This window comes from Melospiza melodia, chromosome Z (genome assembly GCF_035770615.1).
Source record: "Melospiza melodia melodia isolate bMelMel2 chromosome Z, bMelMel2.pri, whole genome shotgun sequence".
Taxonomy (NCBI): domain Eukaryota; kingdom Metazoa; phylum Chordata; class Aves; order Passeriformes; family Passerellidae; genus Melospiza; species Melospiza melodia.
The window spans coordinates 34867633-34892656 of record NC_086226.1 but is presented as its reverse complement, the minus strand read 5'-3'; the positions used below and the strand labels follow the sequence as shown (position 1 = coordinate 34892656).

Below are 25024 nucleotides of genomic sequence, written 5' to 3'. Positions count from 1 at the left end.
CAAGTCTTCTCCCTCTCTTTCCTCCTTTTCCATTTTATTTGAAAAATGAATTTTATTGTTTGAATAAATGGCCAAGACCTCCTTTGGAAAGTTTTCTCTACTTTCTCTAAAGCTAACCATACCTGCCTAAAAGCAACAGCTTCCTGCATCATACAGAAAATTTTTAACAGCATCTTCTACAGATATTTTCAAAATGGTATCCTTTGCTTTTCATGACTCATCCTCTAGGGGGATACCATATGGGTAAATTAAGGTGTTATAGAATGTAATCTTATCCCCTTAAGAGTTGCAGCTGAACCAATTACTAAAGATTAGGAGCAGGCATGATGTTAACAGGCCACACCTGTAGCCAATAAGAAGAGTGTTATAAAAGAGCGGAATGGTAGGCGCTAGAGTCAGTTGGCTACTGTGAGGACAACAAGGAAGAGTCAGCGCTTAGAGGAGCTTCCTACAAGAAACATCAAGGAGGTGTGAAAGTCTAGCAATATGGAACCCTTGCAATGTAATGACAATAGAACTCTTGCACTACAATGACAACACCATCCCATCACAGTCTTTTCCCCTTCACAAAATTGTATTTAGTAAGAATATATATACCGTTACTTAATTCATTACTGAGCTGCCAACTGTTGCTCCAGTTCAAAGGTGAGAAGAGTTCATTCTCATGCAAATTTAAAGCTTGTATTTTAGCTTAACAAAATTCTAGAAGTTCAAATCAACAAGAAAAACATTAAGAAGTATTTTAATTCTTCTGTGTTTGATGAAAGCTTATCATAACTTAAAAATCCTCTGACATTGATTAAAATATTGACACTATTCATCACCACCTGAATTCCTATTGTACTAAAATGCCAAAATTTACAAAAAAGTTCAAATAATAAAAATACAGAAGTACAAGAAAACATAAGCCAAAGTGGAATTAGAAATTTTGAGTATTTAAAAACCTACATGTTTATGTGCTTTTCAAGCTGAATTTATTTCCACTGCTCTCTTCCTACAGCCAGAGATCCTCATTAGCACATCACTGTGCATTCCTGCATCTCTATAAATGAAACACTTCTACAGATCAGTTGTGCAAACACTTCTACAGATCAGCTGGAAATCCTCCTCAAACTCCCTATGTAGTTTAGCCACAGAATAGAAGTAACACATTTTAGTGACTGCAAAATGTGCAGCCCTGTGCAACAAAATTTCTACAGCCAAATTCTGCAAGGGCACAAGTATGTGCCACACCACACTTCTAAAGAGAAAGTTTTAGACTAAGACCACTGTCCATCTCCCTCCACCCACACATCCAGTGTACCTGTCCACTGAAGGCAATTGCTAAATACACAATTCTATAATTAAAAGACAAAAATTACACTTCTGATACCTGGGATTACACAAATCTAGAAGTGCCTGATGAGAGCCAAGAGAACATCAAACTTAAAAAACTTGGCACAGCTTTAATAAGATTTCTGATAACTTGAAGTAAACAACATTCTACTAGGTGAACAGAATTACCACACACTCCTAAAAATGAAAACACAGTAAAAGACTTTTGTTATCTACAAGTCACTTTGTTACTGATTGGGATTGTCCAATTAGTTTTACGTGGCGCTGGTCTTACATCAGTGGCAGAAAATGCAGAGACCATCCCCTTTAGAGAATCCTGGGAAACATAAAAGTAGCTTATGCCTGATGGAATAAGAACTGCCACTAAATAAAAACTAAGCTACTCTGAAGGCATGTTTATTTGAATAAAATAAAAAAATCTACTACCACATTCAAGCCTTAAAAGCAACAAAATCCCTCATCCATCTTTCAAGAGTCAAAATATAGTATCAGATCTAGTGTTGCTAAACAAGATCCAATTAAAAAAAGGCAAAAGGAAAAACTGAACAAGTGGCTTACTTAAATTTAATTGATAACTCACATTTTTGAAAACCATCATTAAAAGTTTTGGTTAGACACAGTTTTACAGAGTAGTCTTTAAGAGCCATTACCCACTCCTTTTAAGAAATTCTAAAATTGAGATCCTAGCAACAAGAAACAACTGAATTTAGACAGTAATAGTAGAGTTATCAGAAGTCTTCTAAACATGTGGTGTTCATGTAAATGGCTCAGTGCACTACACACATTAAAAAAGCACACAAGCATAGTCTGATAAATTCATACTCTTATCAAGGAAAGGTAAAGGTAGTGCATATTTTACGCACAGCATTATTGCCTTTTGTCTAACAAATGCAAACCCTAGTTTTATATATTTAGCAATGACCAAATTCAAACGCAGCAAAATTAGCTTTTCTGAACACTTTTTTTTGCGGAAATGGTAATGCCACCTTTGTAACACCCGCCTGAGAACTACTACCCATGGCACGGAGAAGGGTGTCACAAGAGACCAACATCAAGCCCCCTGTTCTACCTCCACAGGGGGCTCCACATCAGGAAAGCTTTTAACAATGGCAGATGAATTCACTGACTTCCAGCAAACCAATGGTATGTGAATGTTCTCAGGTCAAAATTGACCTTATCATTATTCCTTTTGGGGATATGAACAAAGCATGTTTCCAGGCTATCAGACACAGGCAACACTGTCTCATGGCTAAACACTTAATACAGAATTCAAAGGATCTGTTTACATAAGTCAAAGGTGTAGCAAAATCATGACAATCACCCATCTATACATGTATTTGGAACACAACAGAAAATACAAACTGTTTCATTCTTTAAATGAAAATTTTAAAATATTGTACCCACAAGCAATGTAACCACTATAAAGGTTTTTAGGAAAGGAACTCGAGCAGGAAAAGAAAACAGCACATGTGTCCATACATACACAGTATGAATAGGTTTGAGGATATAGCAGTATTAGACAACCTCTACCTAAACGACATATCTAAATCACAGTTTTAGTTCCCTGCCCTCCCATCTTCATTTCCCTACAAGACACCCAACTAAAATCTAACCCCAGCGCAGCAGGCAGCAAAAAGCCGTCTCAGGTTAAACATCCTAGTAGTCAAAACTAACTGCAGCTAACCTAATTGTGAAAAATGTTTAACAGTCTTACATAAGTAGGGAAACACCTGCCCAAATGCAAGAAAAATTGCTCCAAACACTATAGCTATGAATATCTGCTTTATATCTATATTCAGTCCATAACAAAGAGAAATTTAAATAAAATCCCAAATTCCAAGTCACAGTAAAATCTAAAGGTTTGAAATGTACAACTACAAGCAAGTGTTTTAAAACGTTGTTAGAAGGATCTTCAAAAACATAAAAAAACCTCTGAAAAGACATGAGTTGTAAATCTGGAAAACACACACAAGATTTCAAGCAATGAAAAAGAACTGTTCATATATCTGAAAGTTTTTTTGTGTTTTTGAAATAGATGAAGAGACATAACAGAGAATGTATTGCAGCTACACAAAAATCTTCTATCCTACATCTGGGAATACACACTATACACCTTTAAACAGTTTTATCTATGCTATAGACATATAATGAGAAATTGACTATTAAAATCCAATATCTTCTTAAAAACTTCTCAATTTTAAATCACAAACACCACCATGCCTGACCATGTATTATATTTTGTATATATTCTCACTACTGGACAAGGTAAAGATTGCTTAGTAGTTCTTACTATGAACTTCTACATCTTACTTCTTGTATCACATTAGAAATTTAACTTAATTCTGAAGTTAACATAAACCTTTAATGCATCAAAAGTAAATGAATTCTTTTCCTCTATGGAATACACACACAGTGAATAATTATAGGGAACACACCTAGTGGTCACCATGGGTTGACCACTGCATTCTCCTCCTGATCCCAAATCCTGTCATACAGTATGGTGAGGAAGACAAGATAACCCAACAAAATATAAGACAGGAAGAAAAGCTGGGGAAAAAAACCCCACTTTATGATATAAGCAGTAGATGTTTATAAACAAGGAACCTAAATAGTAACAGAGCAATGAAGTTAATTTACTCCATTCTGTTACTTGTTCCTCAAACACAAAAAAAAACCCAAAAAAACCAACAAAAAAAAACAATAAAAGCACACTTCACAGGTCAACACAATAAATATGCTACAGATTTTGTCTCCAAGAAAAAAGCTCACCTGGTAAATCCCTCACTCTTTTCTCTACCTTGTTCCACAGTAAGTGGATGTACGAAAAAAAACTCAAAAGGCTAGTTTGTTTCCTAGAGTAAACAGAAAGAGATACTTTTGCAATGACATTACTCTTCAGTCAAGCATGACTTCTTCCCCATGACTTATTGTCTTGTCCCACCTTAACAAGAGGAAAAGAGATACTTGGTGCCACGGCAGCACAGAGAAGTCTTCCATCCATAAAGCCGTAAGAAGGAAAGACGAGCAACACTATGCTCAGGCAATAGGCCATCAGAGAGCATAGGAGCTCAGAACAATAACTTTACCTATTAAATTCAGAACAGACTCCCCCATAACATGATTACTGGGGGAAAAACATGCAATACAAGCTGTGTCATCCTAGCTCCCACATACAGCACTAAAGACATTAGTGCCAAAAAATGCTGTATTAAACACACTTACAGAACAAAGATGAGAAGTTTCTCTGAAGACTAGAACTTAGCTCTTGTTATACATCTTGCAAAAAAGCTATTTCCACAAAATACAGACAGCCTACATAAATATCTGAGAATCTGTGAGTTACAATAAAAATTCATGGCTTAATGAAAGCTGAAGACGTAAAAAGTGACTCCAAAAAGGAGACAGAAAATTTAACATATGGTCAAATTTTCTGAGGGAAAAATCTCAAGAAACTTTGGAGGTAACAACGAGAACCTACACCAGATAAGCCTAAATGTTGGACCCAATAGCTGGACTTGAAACCATGGGTGTATTCTGGCTATTATGGAAGTACAAAGACACATTGTATCTGTACATATTACATAGGGATTAGGTAATTCAGTCAAATGATTTAAATGCGGTAACAAACACCTTAATCATAGGGAACACAAATAGATGTATGTCACCAAAGGAAAGAGTAAAAACACATTACCATTTAAATCTATCCTCAAGAGCTTGTAAAATAGGGTGACTAGTCAAACATGAACAGAAATTTTATAGCATTATTAAACCTTCTCTCCTGCTATAAAATCATTCTTGCTGCTGGGAGTTGTACATGAAGATACAAGATTACCCAGAACACAGAGGATGCCACGGAACTCGCAACTCTGAGAAACAAGAATTTCACAGAAGCTGGGTTTTAAAGAAACAAAGTATGGCCCCAACTGTTGCTACAATGTAGCTCCATTTGTGTCTGAAGATGAAAACAGTTACCAAGATGTTTTAGAAGACTAAGCAGCAAGAAGCTCCCAGGAGGTTTTCAGACGGAATGGACCATCCCCTACCACGACCATTCCAGCTGTTCCAGACACAAATGAAGAAAATTCTTAAGTAGGCAATTAAAAACATCATAGCCATGGGCAAGATTTCTTCCTACCTCACATCAGTAAGAGGTTATTTAAACTACAAACTCAGGAAAAAGAAAAAGTATTTACAGTTCCTGGTGTAGTTTTTTTAGTTTTTATTATAAACTAGATATTCCTACCATCCTTCTTCAAATTCTGCTATGCTTCTAGATTCAATCTCCTCTGGTAACAATCTTCCTAGTACTGTACCTAGTAACTGTACCTAGTCCTTTCCTCTTTTAACAATTTCAAGTTTTCCTCTTCAAACACTGACAGCTCTCCTATTCTTTTATTGTGAAAAACATGGGCATAAATTCATGATCTTTCTTTTTTACACCATTTGATGGTTAATCCTTAAAAATTCAGCATTTTTCCTTTCCTGAAAGTTCAGTCAAATCTCAAGTCAGTCTCCTAATTACAAGAGTGTCCTCCTCATGTCTGTATGTTATTTCCAACAGAGTGAAGTCAGAATTGTATTTGCCTCTCCCTCTCTCCCATCACACTTTCAAAATGAGCAAATATATAATTAATTTCCCTGCCTTTCTATGTAGTATTTCAGATATGCAAAGACAAAACAGGAACAGTCAGAGGAGGAAATGGTCAGAAAAAGAAAAAAATTCATCAACCTACTAAAGGGATGCAGAGCAGAAGTGATTTATCTTGTTTCAGCAAAAGACTGCATTTATGGAGAAAAAAATGTGAAAGACTTTTTCTGCAAATACTTATACAGGTCTTTATCACCATTAATGGCATAATGCACAGGAAGTGCAGATACAGGTGTAAGTTTACACATAAAGCAGCAAGCTATTATTATTTGTGTAAAGGGAATTGATCAACAGAAAAATGCCTATCTTCAGACCTCAACAAAGGACATCTTCTGGACAGGATCAATACTGTGAGTCTGGCAGGTACCTTTGGGTTTTCTACTAAATGCCCTAAGTTTCCATGTCAAAAGGCACATTTTTCAAATGTGGAAATACAGTCCATTCTTAGCAACTCGCAAACTAACACAAAGTAGTTCTTTCCCATTTCCAAGACAGACTAGTCATATTTCAAGCAATGTGCATAAATTAAACCAAGCAGTAAATTTCAGTATCAGAAGTGACTATAAAAACCTGAACTAGGTGACCACTTAGTACCTCTTTATGATAAATGAACATAACTAGTTATTCCACTGGAACAACTAGTATTTACTAGATAGTAACTGGAAATACTATCTACAGCTGTAGGTAACAGTTATAAGGATATTTACCCACTGAGAAAAAAACAGCAAGCAACTCTGCAACATCAGCTCTTGAAAATGCAGGGGTTTATCCAAACTGCTTTGCATGTGCTTTTGGCCATGACTTCTAACAATGCCCTTCTTTTGTACCACATTCATTTTCTATTCAGTTCTACAATAAATCTCTCACTTCAGGCTAATTAGAACTTGTCAAAACGACAGAATATGTGACTTATTTTTTCCAGAATGTTCTGGTCTCACTTGTAACAATCACGTTTCACCAAAAAAAATGCATTTCTTTTAGCTTTCCTTTTTATTTAAGGAAAAATAGTCCTCTGGAATCAATAAAACACTGTATTCAGCAAAGAATGTTTAAGATTACTGGCAGATAGATGAAAAAACCCACACACTTTTTCACTGACACCATTAACTAAGTAAAACCATTCTTCTCTGGATTCAGCAAATAAAGAGGAAAGTAAGAAAAACTGAAAGAATTCCTATCTCCACCGCTCAAAACAATTTTTAGTTTTAAGAACGGACTCACTACAGACAAGAAAATATTTAAAAAGAAAAGCCCATATGAACACATTCCGCTCTCCAAAAGTTTCCTAAACAGTTTTAATGGTTTTCAGCCAACAGCAGCTGACATGACAGACAGCCCTGATTCTTCCTAGAATACAGCTCTGGGGAGAGCAGATCCAGAGGATCACATGTAAAGACTTCTATGTCATCCTGACTATGACTATATATATTTGCTACATACTGATACTGCTGGGGTCACAGATCCCTCCATAAGCTATTGGAACACACTAATTGTGCAGAAAACCAGCACATCCAAAAGTTTTCTACTGGGTTTAGTTAATCAAATCATCAATTAACGTATTAAATAATCAGAAGAAAAAAATCAATAGACACGCTGGAGGGGAGAGAGTCTGTAGGAACAATTCAGCTGACAGAGGAACAAGCAGCAAGACCCTCACCTTGTCATCAGCAACAAGACCGATTTCCACTGCTATGGAGATCCGCAGCTGGGGTTATAAACTGCCTTCTATGAGGCAATGCAATCTAGCCCTGGCTGTCCCCCCATATATCCCTCAAAATGCTCTTTTCCACATACCTAGGACAGTTTCTCCTACAGTTTAATGGGAAGAGAATGACACTTAGCTGCAGCAGTCTGAGCCAGAACAGGACATCTCTTCCAGTCCCAAGGAAAAAAAAAGGACACATCACAATAACTAGGACCTGCCACTAATTATGACACTGCAGTCTTGCTCACACATGGACCAATCTAACGTGAATTCTCAAAACCCTACAGTTTGAGCAACTGCTGTGAAGACAGCCCCCTAGTCTCCTATTACTGATGAGTATTACTGATGAGTAATATATTTAATGTGCTACATCACCTTTCTCAGTGATACAGCAAAATACATAAACCATTAATAGTAATGAAAAGAAGTATTATTTTATTTGAGAGCTACCAAAATCACTTCTGCTATTAAAAAGTGTGTACAACCCTACAGAGCAGAAAACATGAGGAGCAAAGCATTTTCGTGCCTAATTTCCAAAGGCATGATTTCCAAAACCAAACGGTAATGTTTCCTAGGAGTTCACACAGACATCAGAAAAAGTTTTACAAGATGCTACTGCGAGGCTTTTTGAAATCCCAGACAGAGATGCATAGGAGTTACAAAAATAATTGCCAGACTGATCAGATTCATCACGTGGCAAACAGGGCATTTGGCACAAATTGAGGGGCTGGGTGTCATCCAGTGTCCAGCCAACACCAACCATTATTTTATTGTAGGGCTGAATTGCAGCATGGAACACAAGAAAGAAAAGCTGCATAAGGCTTGTTGGCTGCTTTTTTCCTGCCTCATGACAGAACCATGCTAGAGCTTCAGAGTCTTGGACCTCCACATCTCTTTTCCCTTAGAAACATCTGCTTACTCTTTAGCAAGCTTCTAGATCCCAGAGGAAAAAAAAAAAAAAAAAAAACCACAAACCAAAAACCAAAAACACACAGCAACAGCAGCAACAACAAAACCTTTCCAGAAAATCCCAGCAGAACCCCACCCCAGTTTAGCAGGTTTCACAGATCTCAGAGAGGCTGCAAACAGATTACATATTCCCAACTCATATCCAAGAGCTGAAGTCATGAGTGACCTGCCATTGATTCAGTCAATTTCCCATGTCAGTTGTCTCCTAACGACAGAACCACTGAATTGTTGATATTGGAAGGGACTTCTGCAGATCATTTAATTGAACGCTTCTGCCAAAGCAGGGTCACCTAGAGCAGGTTACACAAGAACACATCCCGGTGGGCTTTGAATATCTCCCGAGACAGATATGAAGAGTTAGCACTCCAAACCTGTCACACACGCCTTCTTGATTCACATGTATTTTCAGACAGCATCACACATCCTCCCACCAGGAGAAGCTGGGCAAGACGAGAAACACTGGATCCCCAACGGAGAAATTACAACTCACGGGCATAAATAGCAAGTACTCTTCCTACATTTTAATCACAAAGAACATCTGAAATAATAACATCGCGCTTTCTGCCAAGTGATGGAAATGTCCAAAGGCATTCCTGTCAGGGCATTACCGTTGTGTCATTTTTCAGGGCACCGGAGCAGACAAGAAGTTACCTCTCCCAAACGAAAGGCCTGCCTGCCGGCCTGCCTGCCTGCCTGCCTGCCTGCCTTCCCTCCCTCTCTCCATCACCTCATCCCCTCCCCGAAGGCCCTCCTTCCTCCCTGCCGAAAGCTCCTCGGCTCCCCTCCCACCGACCCACGTCCGAAACGCCACCCCGCCCCCCCGCAGGCCACCCCGCCGGGCTCGGCGCCCGCCCCACCCGCGGCTCCCCCGCGGCTCCCCCCGGGCCCCCCCGGCCCCGCCCGTGCTCCCCTGACAACCGCAGCGCGCGCCGGGCGTGGCCCCGCCCCGGCCCCGCGCACACAATGGGCCCCGGCGCGCGCGGCCCCGCCCGCCCCCCGCGCCCCGCGCGCGCGGCACCGCCCGGCCGGGATGCGGGGAACGAGGGGGGGTGGGGGTGGGGGGGGGGGGGGGAGAGGGGGGAGGGTGTACGCGGCCGCCGCTCCCCGCGGCCCGCTCACCATCGCTGCGCTTGATCTCCACGTAGATCCCTATCTGGATCTTGCCGAAGTTGGCCGCTGCCATCGCTTCATGGGGCGCACGGGGGAGATCGGAGGCGTCGCCGGCCGGCCACACCGCGGAGAGGGAGAGGAGGCCGTGCACGGCAGAGGCAGCGGAGGCTCTGGGCGGGGGCGACGGGCGGCCGGGAAGAAGGAGGCGGGGAGCGGAGAGAAGGCAACGGCCGGATACAACAGGCGCTGTGGACGCTGCTGCGCCTGCGCGGCCTCCGCGGCGTCACGGTGGCACCGGCTCGCGGGAGGGGGCGGGGGCGCCGCGCGGCCGCAGCCCGCGCGCCCCGCCCCGTGGCCCCGCCCCTCGCCGCGGGCGCGCGCAGGGGGCGCGGGCACCTCGCGAGGCGCCGGGCGGGGCCGGGCCCTCAAGTGCCGGCTGCGACTTGGGGCGCTGCTCCGGCCTCCACCGCGGAGCACCCGCACTGACACCACACACAGCACACACACTCCCCTGCAGCACCAGATGGTGGCCGAGCTGCTCTGGAGCCTTAGTGTAATAGCTTTATCTACCTGCTGCCTGCTCATGCGGCTCCCGTGTGCACAGCAGAGCAGCTTAGGAGCAGTCGTCCTGCTCCACAGCCTGCCAGCGGCTCTTGTGTCCCAGGAAGGCACATGGTGTGGTTTCTGGGGATGTGTAGGGCTAACAGTTGGGCTAGATAGTCCTTGTGAATCTCTTCCAATTCGGAATATTTCATTAATCTTTGAAGGTCACACCGTCAACTGCATCCATCCATCTTGGGAGCCTACAGGGAAGCTGGAGAGGGGCTCTTTGTCAGGAACTGTAGTAATAGGACAAGGAACAATGGGTACAAACTTAAAGAGGGGAAATTTAGGTTAGATGTTAGAGAGAAATTCTGTGAGTGGTGAGACATTGGAGTGGTTACCCAGGGAGGCTGTAGGTGCTGTCCCCACCCAGGCAGTGACCAAGGCCATGTTGACTAAGGCCTTGAGCAGCCTGGTATTGTGAGATGTGTCTCTGCCCCTTGCAAGAGGGTTTGGAACCAGATGTTCTTTAAGGTCCATTCCAACCCTTTAACATTCTATGATTCTATGACCTTTGCTTCATGTCCTGTGTCTTTATACTGCTTAAATAAAAATAAAACTCAATTCATGTTCCACATTTCCCTGTTGTGACTTCATCCCAGGCAGGCCACTGTGTTACACACTGCCCTCGGGTTTCTCCTCCAAGGGTGGTTCCTGACGTGATGAATCCGCCACTGGTTTAAAATCGTCCTTCCTGCATAACTTCTGGTGACCTTGAGCAGCATTGCAATAAACTCCCTAATTACTTGCCAAGCAAAAGCTAGTCTAGTAAAAATAATCCCCCAATCCACCCATCAACTGGTTATATGGAATGACAGCTGACACCCTGCCACACCACTGAGGGCTGTGCCCTCCCAGCCAGCCTGTCACTCTTGCCTCACCTCCCTGCCTTCACTGTCAGTTTTATACTGAAATCAGTGTGATACCTGGAAAGTCAGAGTCAAGGAGGCGGGGCTCCCAATTCCTACAACCTTTGTACATGTAGAATAGCAGCTGGGGTGGTACAGCTTTCCCCCACCACACTACAGTCTCAGAAATACTCATTAGGCCTTGATCACCTGAGCTAAGCTGCTCTTGAGCTTATCAGAAACATTGTCTGCTCTCAGGAACTTACCTTGACTAATGAGCTCCTGTGTTTTATTCAATAAGCTTGGAAACCCATTTTTATTGCCTGAAAGACAACCCAAATCAAACAACATTTTTGTCATTGAGCCTTCAAGGCCTGAATTTTGGCCAGGATGGAGAATTGCTGTCTCTAAAATCCATTCTCCTGTGACTCAGTTCACAGTGGTTGTGAGACCCTTGGTGCTCACTTTGCAAGGCTTTATTTATGATTAGCTTGTTTTAACCCTACCTGATCTTTTTATATAATGTGAAAATAAAAACATTCCGGTTCTCAGGTCAGATGCAGAGTAAAGGAAAAGTGACTCATTTGAAATAGTTAAATAAGAAACAAGGTATTATTTTTCATATTATGTGCTCTGTGTACTCCCTAAATGTTAGCATATGAGCAGTAAACTATATATGCATTTCTGGAAAATTATTTGACTCCTGTTGTGGCAGAAAGAGATGACAACTTTTACAAAAAAATCATGCCAGTGAGAAAACAAAAGTGTATCCTAGAAAAATATACACAAGCTTAAGTTTTTACAAAATCAGCTTTTACTCTATATTAAAATAGATCTTTTTTGGTTTTGTCATGAAGTACACATAGGAGCATTTGTAGAGCAAGTCAGCAAAGCCCAGAAAACTTCTTGTTTATGCCTGGAAAATGAACAGTGCTAATAGTAAATAAATTCAAAATAATTAAAATATATGACCAAGCATGATAAGTTTTCTTAAGAAATTAAAGATTCCTAACTTTTTGTAAGAATGTATTCTTTTCATTTTTTTAAGGAAAAGCTTGCAAAACTTACTCCTGAATACCAAGTATTCTAAATATATATCTCTTCTAAATTTTCATTAATATATATTCAATGCAATTTTAAACAGAAAAATAAAGTTTCCAAAATCTAGTCACACATTTTTAATTGAGGTGCAGGAAAATTTTATTACATAGAATATAACATTTTATTGGCTCCCAACATTAAATTACTCAGATAATTTTTTAAAAAGCTGTCTTTGTATTCATGGCTTCTAAAGTAATGTTTACAGAATTCCAAGAGCTGTATGTGTCTACTTTTCATGCATTAAGAGCACTAGGACATATTGCTCTTGCCAATACAGAAAAATAAGACAATTACTGAAGCTTTGGCACTCCATTCAAAACTTTTCTGCTGTTGGATGAGACATCCAAAATACTGGAAAATGATCATGCACCAGTTATGTTTCAATGGTTAGCAAGAATTCTTCCATCTTTAACAAACACTAACATCAGTTTGCATTTCATACAGACACAGTCATAGCAAAAAAAAATTTCAGTTTACTGTATTTCAATATAAAACTTGAGTTATTAATATGGGTCTACATGCTTCATAACTTAGAAGTAATTTATTATTAAATATTTTAACTATTTCACAGCATTAGTGGAAAAAATAGGATTAATCACCATACACATTTATAATCATACTGATATGAAATTACTTCTTTTTAAAGCTCAAATCTGAAAATACGTTTCTGTTTCCATTGATGCACCTGGTATCAAATGTGTAAACAGAGAAGCCAACATTCAGGTTTAAGTAACGTGTGGTCACTTGCAAGATTAAAAAAGTAAGCCAGCATATCTATTATAAAGAAACAAATAAAGGAGACATTATACAACTATATCTTCTCAGGTCATCATGAGAACCTATTACCAAAAAAACAAAGGGCAAATTTAATAATAGTAGATTTTTTTTTTCACTTAAGGGTAAGAAAATGTGCAAGAAGAGTCTGAGCTAGTTTGACATCCCCATTTCCCGCTTAGACTGATAGACACGTCTTGTCCACTTCAGTACCTTGGTGAAAACAGTTCAGCTGAACTGTCTCTCAGATCCCTCCTTGTTATTTTTTTCATTCAAACATCTCTTCATCTGTATTGTATCACTGTTTAAAGCTACCCCCTGATGGACACAGCACTTCCTGAGTAAATGCACTGTACAAGAGTGTCAATAATAAAAAGAGAACTGCCTTACTTGAAGATAAAATACTAGAATGCATTTCCAACTGCATTACTCTACATAAAAATCTGATTTTGATGCAACTACCTCTGAATAATGAGCTATTGTAACATTAATAATTTTTCATAGCTGCCTTGTCTGAGAGTCAAAATATTTTCAACTGGACATTCGAAGTTTAGTAACTAACCTTTTATCTTCCAGACATGCATTCTAGATTCCATTGGTTCAAATGCCTACAAATCTGCTTGTAATCAAGTTAGCAGACGACTCATTTGAATAGCAATTCTTTGGGGATTATAATTAACCATTTGTATATTAGAAACAACATGGATGATTAGATTTTCAGATTTAAACAAATATGGCTAAGCATAAGAGCCTTCTTGCTCTGTATAGGGAATGTAGGTGCTGAAACCCTTGCTGTGAAGCTCAAACATGCTTGTCATATGTCTAATTTAATAGAGCTGTCAGTGAGCTACCCAGGATCACTGATCTCTGCTCTTGCAGGCACCACACTCCACATGCGTAAAGGCCAACACTCCTCAAGTTTTAATACATTCTATTGGTTTCAATGGTCAGTCAAAAGTGTGGAGAAAAGTAATAACTGAGCAAAGCTGTCCCCAAATCAAAGGCAACTGTAGAAATAAATTTGTTATTTCTCTTACTGCATTATTATTCCAGATTGAGCTGCACTCTAAAGAGCTTCTGCATGCATAAAATCACAGCATTGCTGGGTAGATAAAGGAGTCAAGAAGTGAAAAGAGTGTGAATGTACTTCAATCCTTTCAAACCAGGAGACATGAGAGAAGCAAAGTGTTTTTGAGAAAAGCGCTCCTCCCTCTCTCACCATGCCCTTCACTCCAACTCTGCATTTGTAGTAATGGTGGCAACATCTTTTGCTCTTCCCTGTATTTATAGCTACTTCTGCACTTGGTAGGATTAGTTATAATATGTCCTTAAGGTGAAAATGGCAGTCCAAGAAAAACTACACTAGTTCAAAAGTCACAGAATAATAGGGGAAACACTGAAGAATAAGAAAGCTGGGTGTGCTTATTGCAGTAGACAATAATGAGGTCATTATAGCTCTGGCATATACATTACTTATTTTCTTACTCATTCCATATGCTGCTGCTGAGTGTCTGGCCCAGGGCAGCTATCTATTTGGGGTCATGTTTCATTATGCTTCCCTATTGATTGTACTAAAGACAGGCAGTATTCCTAATAGATAGCAAACTGCTTTGGAGGAAAACTGAGAAGATGAATCTCTGTCCAAGCTTCTTGCTGCCTACAGGTTAGCCCAGAACTCTGGTTATTTATATTTAACCTTCATTCTCCTCTTCTTCCATTCCTCTCTTTGCACTGCTCTCCAAGTCTTCATGGAAAATTTCGGAGGGATTATGGTAAAATGGTGTTCCAGTCAGGCAGTTTGAGTGATAAACACACATTTCTTACACCCTTCTACTACCCAGTTTCACTTTTCTGTCAGAAGGAAATATCCAGTGACATATTACCTGTGAAAATAACTTTAGCATGTATGCATCTATTTTAGACCTTAATTTTTCATCCCATATTTGCACCATCACCACAGAGGCTTCTGCAACAAATCATGTAGAACTATTACACCTTGTGTAAACTGGGGGATTTCTTTACTTGTCCTTAAAGGTTATTCAGTAGCTTTAGGTTTCTGCACTAGTAGGACACAGTGTTAGTAAAACCAGGTATTCATACATAAGGTATTTTTGTCTTAACACACAGTTCTTTAGCACATTGTTATGTTGAAATTTGAATTAATGTAGATTGTCAATGTGCTTGTTTTGTGGTTTCACCCCTTTTTGATGTCCTTTCATATGTCCAGTGTAACATTTGTGCAACTAGCTAGTACTGCATGGCATCATACTGTGTCAACATCCAAACAGACACTAGGCTTGGTAATATGCCTGGGGGACACAGAGCTCTGTCCTGAAAATACCTGTTCCTCAACATACAAGTGAAAAAAATGCAAAAAGAGCTATTTTTAGTTCCTCAATCATACAGTAGCCAGGGCCTAAATTCAAACTAAAAGGATATTTATTCTAAAGGAAGTCAGGCGATGGATTTGGTTATACAAATTCTGGAAGACAGAAACTTTGAAATTAGTATGATGGCACAGCAATCCCAAGGTTTTTTCCAAGCACTAGCATAGACTTCTGATAGTAGATATCTTTCTACTACTACCTGGATTGTGCAACTGGAGCCCACTTGTAACTATAATGATGAATAATCTTATGAAGTAAAAATCATGAGAAAACTTTTTTTAAAATCAAAGTAATTAAAACAGCACTTTTCATCCATACCCTCCTACAAAACAGGCAGGTGCATTTTTGTTCCCTGTGTTTTTTCAAAAAACAAACTTTCATCAAGTCTTCTAAAAAAGAAAAAATAGTAGAAATTGTTTTATAAAAAAAACACTACATAAAATTATTTTCTTAAAATGCATTTTTTGTCTAATAATTTGACAGATTCATTGGAAAATTTTATAAATTTGCTTGCAAATTGATTCATACATGTTTTTGTCTTCATTATTGTCAGAGAAAATATAAATTTGAAAATATTTATCAACTTCTTTATCGTTGCAAATCTCACTACATTTCCTATTTATTCATCTTGGAAATTAGAGAGAATTGATACATGCAGACAATTCTGATCAATTGTGCATTAGAAAAATTATGTCTGTATCAAAATGAAGAATTTTTGGAGTATTGTAACAAATGCTTTTTGTTTTTAGGGTGCTATTATAATTTATAAGCACAGCTAGCAGGATGTTTTTGTCTTTAAAGTTAAAAAATAATCTTAAACATTGTAACTACTTATTGTAAAAACCACAATAGCTGAAAGCTATTAATACCCTACCTTTTATTGTAAAACAACCCATATGTTATTTTTCTATTTTAAAGGATTATGGTCAAATTGTGTTCCTTTTTTCTGGGTTTCAGAAATTGTGAAACTTTTAAAATTGAAAAGCCCTACTGTCTTCCAGTCCTGAAGCAAATGTCTTGCCACTTCTTACTTTGCCAAAGCAATGAGAATGAAATGTTATGATTTGAAGGATGCATTGCCGTAACTTCCCAGTCAAAGCAGATGTTTGCCTCAGTACAGTTGCAGCTGACCTGCTACTTTGAGATCATTTGAAATCAAGAATTCCTTTAGATTCAGTGTGGAGGAGGGCAACTCACAGGCATTTTATGGCAGTGAAATCCTACCAATTTTTAAGAAATAAACTGTACCAGAATGGATTCTGTGGCACACACATCTCTCAGGATCAAAATATAAATAGGGAGAAGCTGCACTTTTTTGTGGAAGGACTCCAGCAGGCATCAATGTTTGGGCAAGTCCTTTTCTTCTGGAGGAGATGGCGGGAGGTCTCCATCTCTTTAAAGCTAGAGGCATAAAATCTGTCCTATTGATAGAGGCACCTTTGGAGAAGATCCAGTGGCTGGCTGAAAGGCCTGGGATGGCTACAGTCACAGCCAGCTGCAGGTGGCTCAGGAGAGCAGTTATTTGAAAATATCAACATGCCTCAATACACTGTGAATGTAGTGTAAAGTTTTTCACCTGAATATTCATAATTGAGTTCCAAAGTTTCCAAGCTCACTACATAAAATGCATGAAGGAAGAAACACCTAAAATATTTTTGGATCCACCCAGTGAAATACATTTAAATATATTTAAGCTTTTTATGTCAGGACTAAGTAGTATACAGACAGTGAAAATATACTGGGGAGAAAACTGTTTATATCTTTAGCTCTGAAGGTGGGTAGGAAATATTTTGAAGTTGTGCTCTTCTGTCAGGTTAAAGAAATACATTTGTATTAGGTTCTGGTTACTAAACTTCTGAGACATACTTGTAAGTGCTATAAAGTACCAGCTGAGTCTCAGAGCTTACCCTAAGAAAGATCCTCTTCTTATTTTTCTTCTTTCCCCTGGCAAAGGTATACATGATTTTCTCCTTTTTAGCGCAACATTGCCATCCAGGCAAATGGCAGAAAAGCTTCTGAAAGATAAGCAAGTTTTATTTTATTTCCTTTGGACTTTCTAAGAATGAGATGCCCTCAAAAGCTCATAGACATGACTTTTTTTATCGAGGTTTCATTTTAAAAGAGACTTCTATTCCTTCTTCTTAACACGCTTTTAAAAAGATATACTGGGCATATAGAAGAAAGTTACAATTCCCAAAAATTAATATTTCATCAAGATTAAATGTCATAATTGAAATATTAAAATACAAATGAGAAGTAAAATATTGAAATGTGTAATAGTAGTAGTGTCTTGAAAATTCCCATATTATATACAATAATGACACTTAATACAACCTGGTGTCATGCTGCTCTTGCAGAAACAGAGGTCAGTTCAGGCTGGATGTATTCTTGAAGAATAGCATGGGATACGTTGTAGATAAAAAAATCCTTTCTGCTAAGTGCAGTTAAACCCTGGATCAGATTATATGAAGTGTTTGTCATAATTCTCCAGTGAAGGTGATTCAAGAAGAGATTAAGTATCTCTTAGAGATGGTGTATACCTCTGAGCAGGAGGATGGGCTAGATGACCTCTTTCAGATTCTTGCAGCCTTACATTTCTGTTGTAATCATGACAAATCCTTTTTCCCCTGCTTAAACCTTCTCCCCCACCTGGATTAACAGATTTCATGTGAACTTCATAGCTGTTATAATTTTAGCAACAAGTTTAATGCTGTGTGTTCAACCACCATCAAAATTATTTCCCTGGTGGCCTGAGCATGCAGCTAAAGAACTCAAAGAAAGAATCCCTGCCTCTCAATATGCTGACAGAAGAGGTGGAGGAGGGTTTTTTCTATATAATTATATCCAAAACCATCTAAGTGCCCTTCAGTGGTATTAAAATGAACTTACTTAGTAATTACTGAGGTTGTTAGAGTTACTAGCATTTTTCATTTCTAATTCTGAGGTCATAACCTCCTCTAAGGAAATCAGAAACAGACAAAACCAGGCTAACCCAGACAATTTCAGGATATGCAATACATGTACACCTCTGTCAGAAACTTCCCAGACAAGTTGTTTTTTGTTGCTCAGATGTCAACAGCCATCAATACAAAGCAAATAGAAAAATAACAAGACCTATTTATGATGAGAATAAAATCCCTGTCCTGTAACTTTCCTGTCCTCATAACTTACAATTTTTTGTATTAATCTCCTTCTGAAACAAAAAGAAGTTTAGATAAACAGGTGGTTTTTACACAAATTGTTCATCCTTGGAGTAAAATAAATTAGTAAAATATCCCAACATATTGAGAAACACTGAAATAGGGATTGTATAAGTTTTTTATTCTATGGGTTATAATCTACTCACAAAGTTGCCACAGATTTTAGAGAATGGTGTTTAATTCATGGTGGCTAATTTATAGAAACTGTAACTTTTCCCCCTCAGCTGTGATTTCTTATTTTAACTAAAAATCTTTGAAGAATTTGATTTTATTTGTCTTATGGAGACAAGTGTGGGTACTAAACACTTTACAAATTATGTATTGTAATAAAAGGCTCAATTTATGTGCCTCAGAGATAAAAGATCATCTCATATCTTCATTCTGCGACTATCTTATAGATTGTCATATATTGATTGAACCAGCTTTCCATGATTTTCGAGTGTTCACCAAAAAAGAGGCAAATAGAATGACTCTGGGTGATGATGGTGCTTGACAGACTCATGGTGAACAATGTAACGATTTTTTTGCATGAAGTTTTTCTGTGTTCACAGAAATCTCTTTAATTTGTCATAATCCTTGACAGTGACCTGTCATTACACACACAAGTGTAAAGTATTCATATCAGAATAATTGGTAAAGAAAACTTGCATCACTGCAAAACACCTGCTACTCTGGAAGACTGATAATAATTGTGTAAGACTGTGGGAAAGCAACAAAATGGCATATTGAAAGAAGTTGTTTCAAGAGGATGGCTCAGTAATACCTTATCCAGGCAGCTGCCAGGTAGATAAGTCTAAATATTGTTGCTGTGTAGAAAAAAGAGTTCACCCTAGGCCTGGCAAAAATATGTTAGTAATCCATTATTGAGATTAAGACATCCTCTATACACTAATTTTTACTTAGACCAATGGCATTTAGACACCTTAGCTGGTGTTAGAACAACAGCAATGTGCAGAGCTATGGCCCCCCCAAACCATCAGTATTCAAAGGCCGTCAATATTTAGGAGATCTCCATGAAGGCAAGCACAAAACCATTAACCCTACTGTCATCTCTGCTGTTCTGTTTCTGCTACAAAAGTTTGTCTTTCCAACTTAAACTGGTATGTAAGAAAGCAAAGCTAACTACTGAATTTTTTTATGTGGTCCATATTTGATTCTTAGTATTCCAGGAAATTAGAGGCATGAGGAGTCCTCCAATCCAAATACACTGAGTAAGAAAAAATTACAAGGACATGCAGAAGGCCAGCATTCCCCATATTCCCTATTCTATGAGGGTTTCCATGAGGGTTTGTTCTGAGGGCTGAACAACCACAGCAATTAATCTAACAGTTGATATGTCTTTTGATGTGAAATTGGTGCTACATAGAAAGCTGTTTGTTAAAGACCAGTCAGCCTAGTGACAAAATAATCTACTATTGCTGGACAATCAAGAATAAATATGGTACAGTGCAGTATTGTTTGCTGAGATAAATATTCGCAGGTCATAGTCTAATGCTTTGCTAAGTAATCTCTCTAGTCCAAGTGGACAAATATAGTACCTGTATTGGCTCAAGGATATGGGTTATTACCTGTTTGCGAATTACAAAGCTCAGCAGTTTGCATTGATTACTATTATATCACTTAGGTAAGAAAGGTTGTTCCTTTTATTGAAAGTCTGTCAACATTTCAAGGATTTGTCTGGAAAATAATTTTGTGTCAGATTGCAATTTGTGACATTCTTTCTTAACTCTTTTGTGGATATAAATCTTCAGTTTGATTTTCATCTGATCTTTTCCTTTGTGGCTTTCATTTTTCTCTCTGCTTCTAGAGTATATCAACAGGAATGCATTTCCAAATGATAGCATTTTTCTGCAGAACACAGAATATAGAACATTTTAACCAGACAGAAAAATTATGTGATTTCTTCCTTGTAAGAAACTCTCTGGTCTTGCCCAAGATTCTATGAGATGTTGCTCCCCAGCTTTTAGATCTGTACTTAGTATTTTTATGAGATCATATCTATCCAAAGTGCAAACATTTATCAACCCTTACAAAGCCATTGGTATTGGACCAGAGAATAAATGTGCTATGGAATACCAATAATAAAGTTATTATTAAAGATTATTGATATGCTTCTAATGGATGAAAACATACGATCAGAAATTCAGCACTTGTGAATACTTGTATGTACTCATTCTTTCTTGTCCGTGTCCTTACAAGGCCCTTGCAGAGTGAAGGGCAGCAGGCTCACCCTCATCCTGATGTGTTCTGAGGTGCCCTGTCCAGAACTCAATCCTTTTCTGTGATGCCCACCAGGAGCAACTCTGCATATTCCTTGTACCCTCCTTTTAGCCTGTAATTCTTCCACATGCATTTAGAGCCTTCTCTCTCCCTGAAAATACGTAACTGAGATGTGACAACCTGTCCTTGTAATAACTATCACCTCTCACTATAACCTTATCACCTCTCCAGGCAGTTTTGCCTTAAATAAGGAAATACAGCCACTTACAAACATGCATTGTCCAGGAACCCCATGGAGTGACTAGTATGCATAGTGTGCATGCTGTTGTGGGCCAGCTCAGAGTTTTCCACCTCAGCCACACAGCTCCCCTTTCCAGCACCTACTGGGTGCTTTGAATCCCTCTTTGCACAATGGGCCTCTGCAAAGTGAAGCTTGGTCTGGGAAAGCTGCAGCACAGTGTATCTCCTCTCTTTGTAGAATCTTACAACATTTAGCTGTGAGGGATCTTTAAAGGTCAGCTAATCCCTTTAATGAGCAGGGAGGCCTTCAGTTAGATCAGGTTGCTCAGAGCCTGGTCCCACCTGAATAAGCCCCAAGGATGGGGTATCTTCCACCTGTCTGAGAAACCTGTTCAAGTGCTTCACAACAATCATGGTAAAAAGTTCTTTCCTTGTGGCTAGTGTAAGACTGTCTCTCAGACAGGCTGTTTGGGTCCAATCCAGCTAGCTATGGACCTTAGCCCACGTGATCTTACACAGCTGAAAGCAAAAGATCAGAAGCACTTTTCTCCATGTGGGGACACATGTCCTCTGTTTATTGACTTGTGAGGAGACACCTCAGACTCTGGTGACTCCCCAGGTGAGAAAGAGGCCATTGCCTGATGGTGGGAAAGTTTTACACCTGGTGGAATGGGGGGCAGAGGAGGAGGATCACAGCCAATGGGATACGAGGGGGGAGGGGCAGGGGGAAGGACTGACCAGGGAAGAGACCACCAGGGATAGCGCTTGGTAGGGGAAAAAGGGGAAAACCATGAGGTCATAAGATACAAATCATGTGAACAGTCCAAATTACCAAAACACCCTATGTAAACAACTAAATAACTATTTAGTGCAATACAACAATCTAGTCTGAATCTGCCTGTTTTAAGTACTGGGACAGGAAAGTCTCCCCAGAACCTTCTGTTCTCTAGGCTGAACAACCCCAGGTCTCTCAGCTTTTCTTCACAGGAGATGTGCCTCATCCTTCTGGTCATCCTCATAGCCCTCCTCTGTAACTACTGCAACAGGTCCCTGTCCTTGCTGTGCTGTGCCCCCAGAGCTGATGCAGCCCTGCAGGTGGGGTCTCAGCAGAGCAGAGCAGAGGGGCAGAATCCCCTCCCTGCCCTGCTGCCCACCCTGCTCTGGATGCAGCCCAGGACACGTGTGGCTCTCTGGGCTGGCAGTGCCCGTGGCTGGGGCATGTCCGGCCTCTCAGCCACCAGCACCCTCCAGCCCTTCTGGGCAGGGCTGTTGGGATCTCCAGTCTGTGTTGATAGAGGGGCTTTCCCCAAGCCAGATGCAGCACTTTGTGCTTGGTCTGACTGGATCTCATGATCCAGTTCACATGGCTCTTCTTCTCAAGCTCTTCCAGGTCACTCTGAATGGCATCCCATTGCATTTTCTGTGATGCAGCTCCAGCTATTGCCCAGACAAGCTCCTCTGAAAATCCTGATGGTAGTGCTTGTCAAAATCTGTTGAAGTAAATGTAATAAACACTTTCCTAAAACTCCAATGTCATAATATTCTTCAGTAATTTCATTTTTAAGCCAGAGCAATGATTTATATTTCCTGTCATTTCAGAATCTTTCCATCTCAAACCTAGCTACTCAAAGTGAAAATTGTTTTTACTACCTTCTGTGAGGCCACCATCAAAGACATTTTTTTGAAATGGGAGTCTTCCTGGTTAATCACTAACATAATGATGAAAGTGATACATCAGCCATGTATCTCATTCAAAATGGAGATGTCTAGTCTCCAGAATCAATAAAAATTTTAAAGTCTGATTTCCTGTATGACTGCATGTTTCTGAAATACCCTAAACTGGTTCCTAAAAGATGCATGTGGAGAAACATATTTCTAGTATTTCTCATAGATTCTCTTGAATTAGATTGGAAATTGCTCATGGTATAAGTAACTACACATAGAAAACAATGCCAGGTTTGCAGCTGTATGTGGAATTTTCCTGATAATATTTCTGAAACTGGGTCACTTTTATGCAAAGTGCTAAATATTTAAATTCAAGCTTAATCCTTGAAGTGTGCTTATTCTGTCTTTTTAAGAATTTGACAGCATTTGCAAGGCAAACTCTTAGGACTTGTAAAACTAAAAGAACACCAGAATTAAAGGGAAAAAAAGAAAATAGATCCCTAATATAAAAATAAATGAAATTATGCCAAACTGAATAGCATATTTTTACTCCAGTTTAGAGTTACATGCAGTGCATACCAATAATTTCATATTTGAAATCAACAGTAAATTCCATGCAATAGAAGAGATGAAGGATGAACTGTTGCTGTTCTTCATTTGCCCAGGTTAAAACACTAACATATTCATAAATAAGCATTCCTTAAGCATCATATTTTTTACATGGGAAGGAATTGTTTAGATTAGTTAGATTAGATTTGACTTCAGAATACTATAAAATCTGAAATCAATTTATCTCTTATGTTACATACCATTTTTCTGTCACTAAAAGGCAAGAATCATGAAAGGACGGTTACAGGGTCTGGAAGAAGAAGAAAAATAATTCTTTTTTAAAGAGGAAGTACAGCAGAATTGGGGTCCTTGTTCATAAAATCTATTATAGTAATTTTGTTTCGTAGAGAGGTGATAGAGTGATGACTTTACTATAAAAGGCATAAATAGATGAAAGATGTAGAAGAGTTTACAGAATGTATTTCTACACAGTTTAAGAAATAAATTAAAATTCAGCTTCTTCAATATATCTATATATCTTTAATATTTTAAATTACAGTTTACTGGATTGACCAAAGTGATAACATTTACTGTGGCAATGATAAATTTTGACAAAATGCCACTCCTGACAGTGAATGCCAGTTCTCCTTTCACTCAGCAAAAATATTTGGCAGCAGTGTAACTTGGGAAGTCATGGCATCTCCAAGAGATGACTCACAGAACCTTAAGACAATCCACTTACTAGTTAATATTTTAGAAAAGAATTTGAGAGGTTTATTCTTTTTTATAAGAAAAAGCTGAAAAGTTTTTTTATAAGAAAAAGCTGAAAGCTGTTGAACTTTAAAGATGAAAAGTAGGGTATGATCTTGGACACATGAAAAGAAATCCTCTTTTATAGATGGAGAAGAAACTGTCATTGCCTTGTAGCTTAAAGTTATTCTTAACATTCTTGTGCCCTAGATTTTTCCTCAACACTCATATACTCATACTTAACAGTATATATTTTGAGATTAAAGTTGTTTTTTCTGATAATCAGAAATAATGAATGTATCTGCAGTAACTTCATACAATGCAATTTTATGAGTTTCAAAAATACTTTGGCACTCTAAACACTAAAACTATTAAAAGACGTAGGAAAAAATACCATGAAAGCTACAGGCAATAATTCCTCTCTTCCCTTTGCATTTTGCCTGGTATCTGGCTACATAGGCTGTTTTGTTTACTTCCCTACAGGAATGGTATGTGTATACAAAGCATAATTACTGTTAATTATTCATTGCTACAACAGTCTCCATGGGACTTGTTCCAGGAGTGACACCTAGAATCCTGTGCTATTTGATCAACTTTATGAAATTGCCATAAGGTTTTCAGCTCAGAGTGGCGTGGTGGGCGGGGAGCTTTCTGGGCTGGGTGGTTTTGCAGCAGTGTTTCCAGCAGGCACACTGAAGCGCATCCTGGTGAGCACCCAGGAGAGCAAACCCCGGCCCTTCAGGGCTCAGCAGTGAACCTGGCTCACAGGCATCCTCTCTGAGACAGAGGGACTGTGTTTAGACATCTCCCTTGCTGCAGGGCAAGACTGGCCTCAAGGCAAGTTGTTTCATGAAAACACTCAGAGAGTCTCTCAGGACATCCACATTTTTGTGATGCAATGGGGATCATGTTATATAAAA

General features: G+C 39.1%; 1 protein-coding gene across 3 annotated transcripts in view; it reads right to left on the bottom strand.

The window, feature by feature from the left end:
- Nucleotides 1–10013, bottom strand: part of KIF2A (kinesin family member 2A) — a 56256-nt gene extending 46243 nt beyond the window's left edge. For 2 of the 3 annotated variants that reach the window (XM_063180719.1, XM_063180721.1), the window contains exon 1: nt 9777–10013. In XM_063180719.1, the coding sequence (XP_063036789.1) occupies nt 9777–9840 (64 nt within the window). In that variant the 5' untranslated portion in view covers nt 9841–10013. Of the gene's footprint in view, nt 1–9265; nt 9388–9776 lie in introns of those variants that run through there. The other variant, XM_063180720.1, reaches the window with a different exon arrangement.
- Between the last annotated feature and the right edge of the window lie 15011 nt (nt 10014–25024).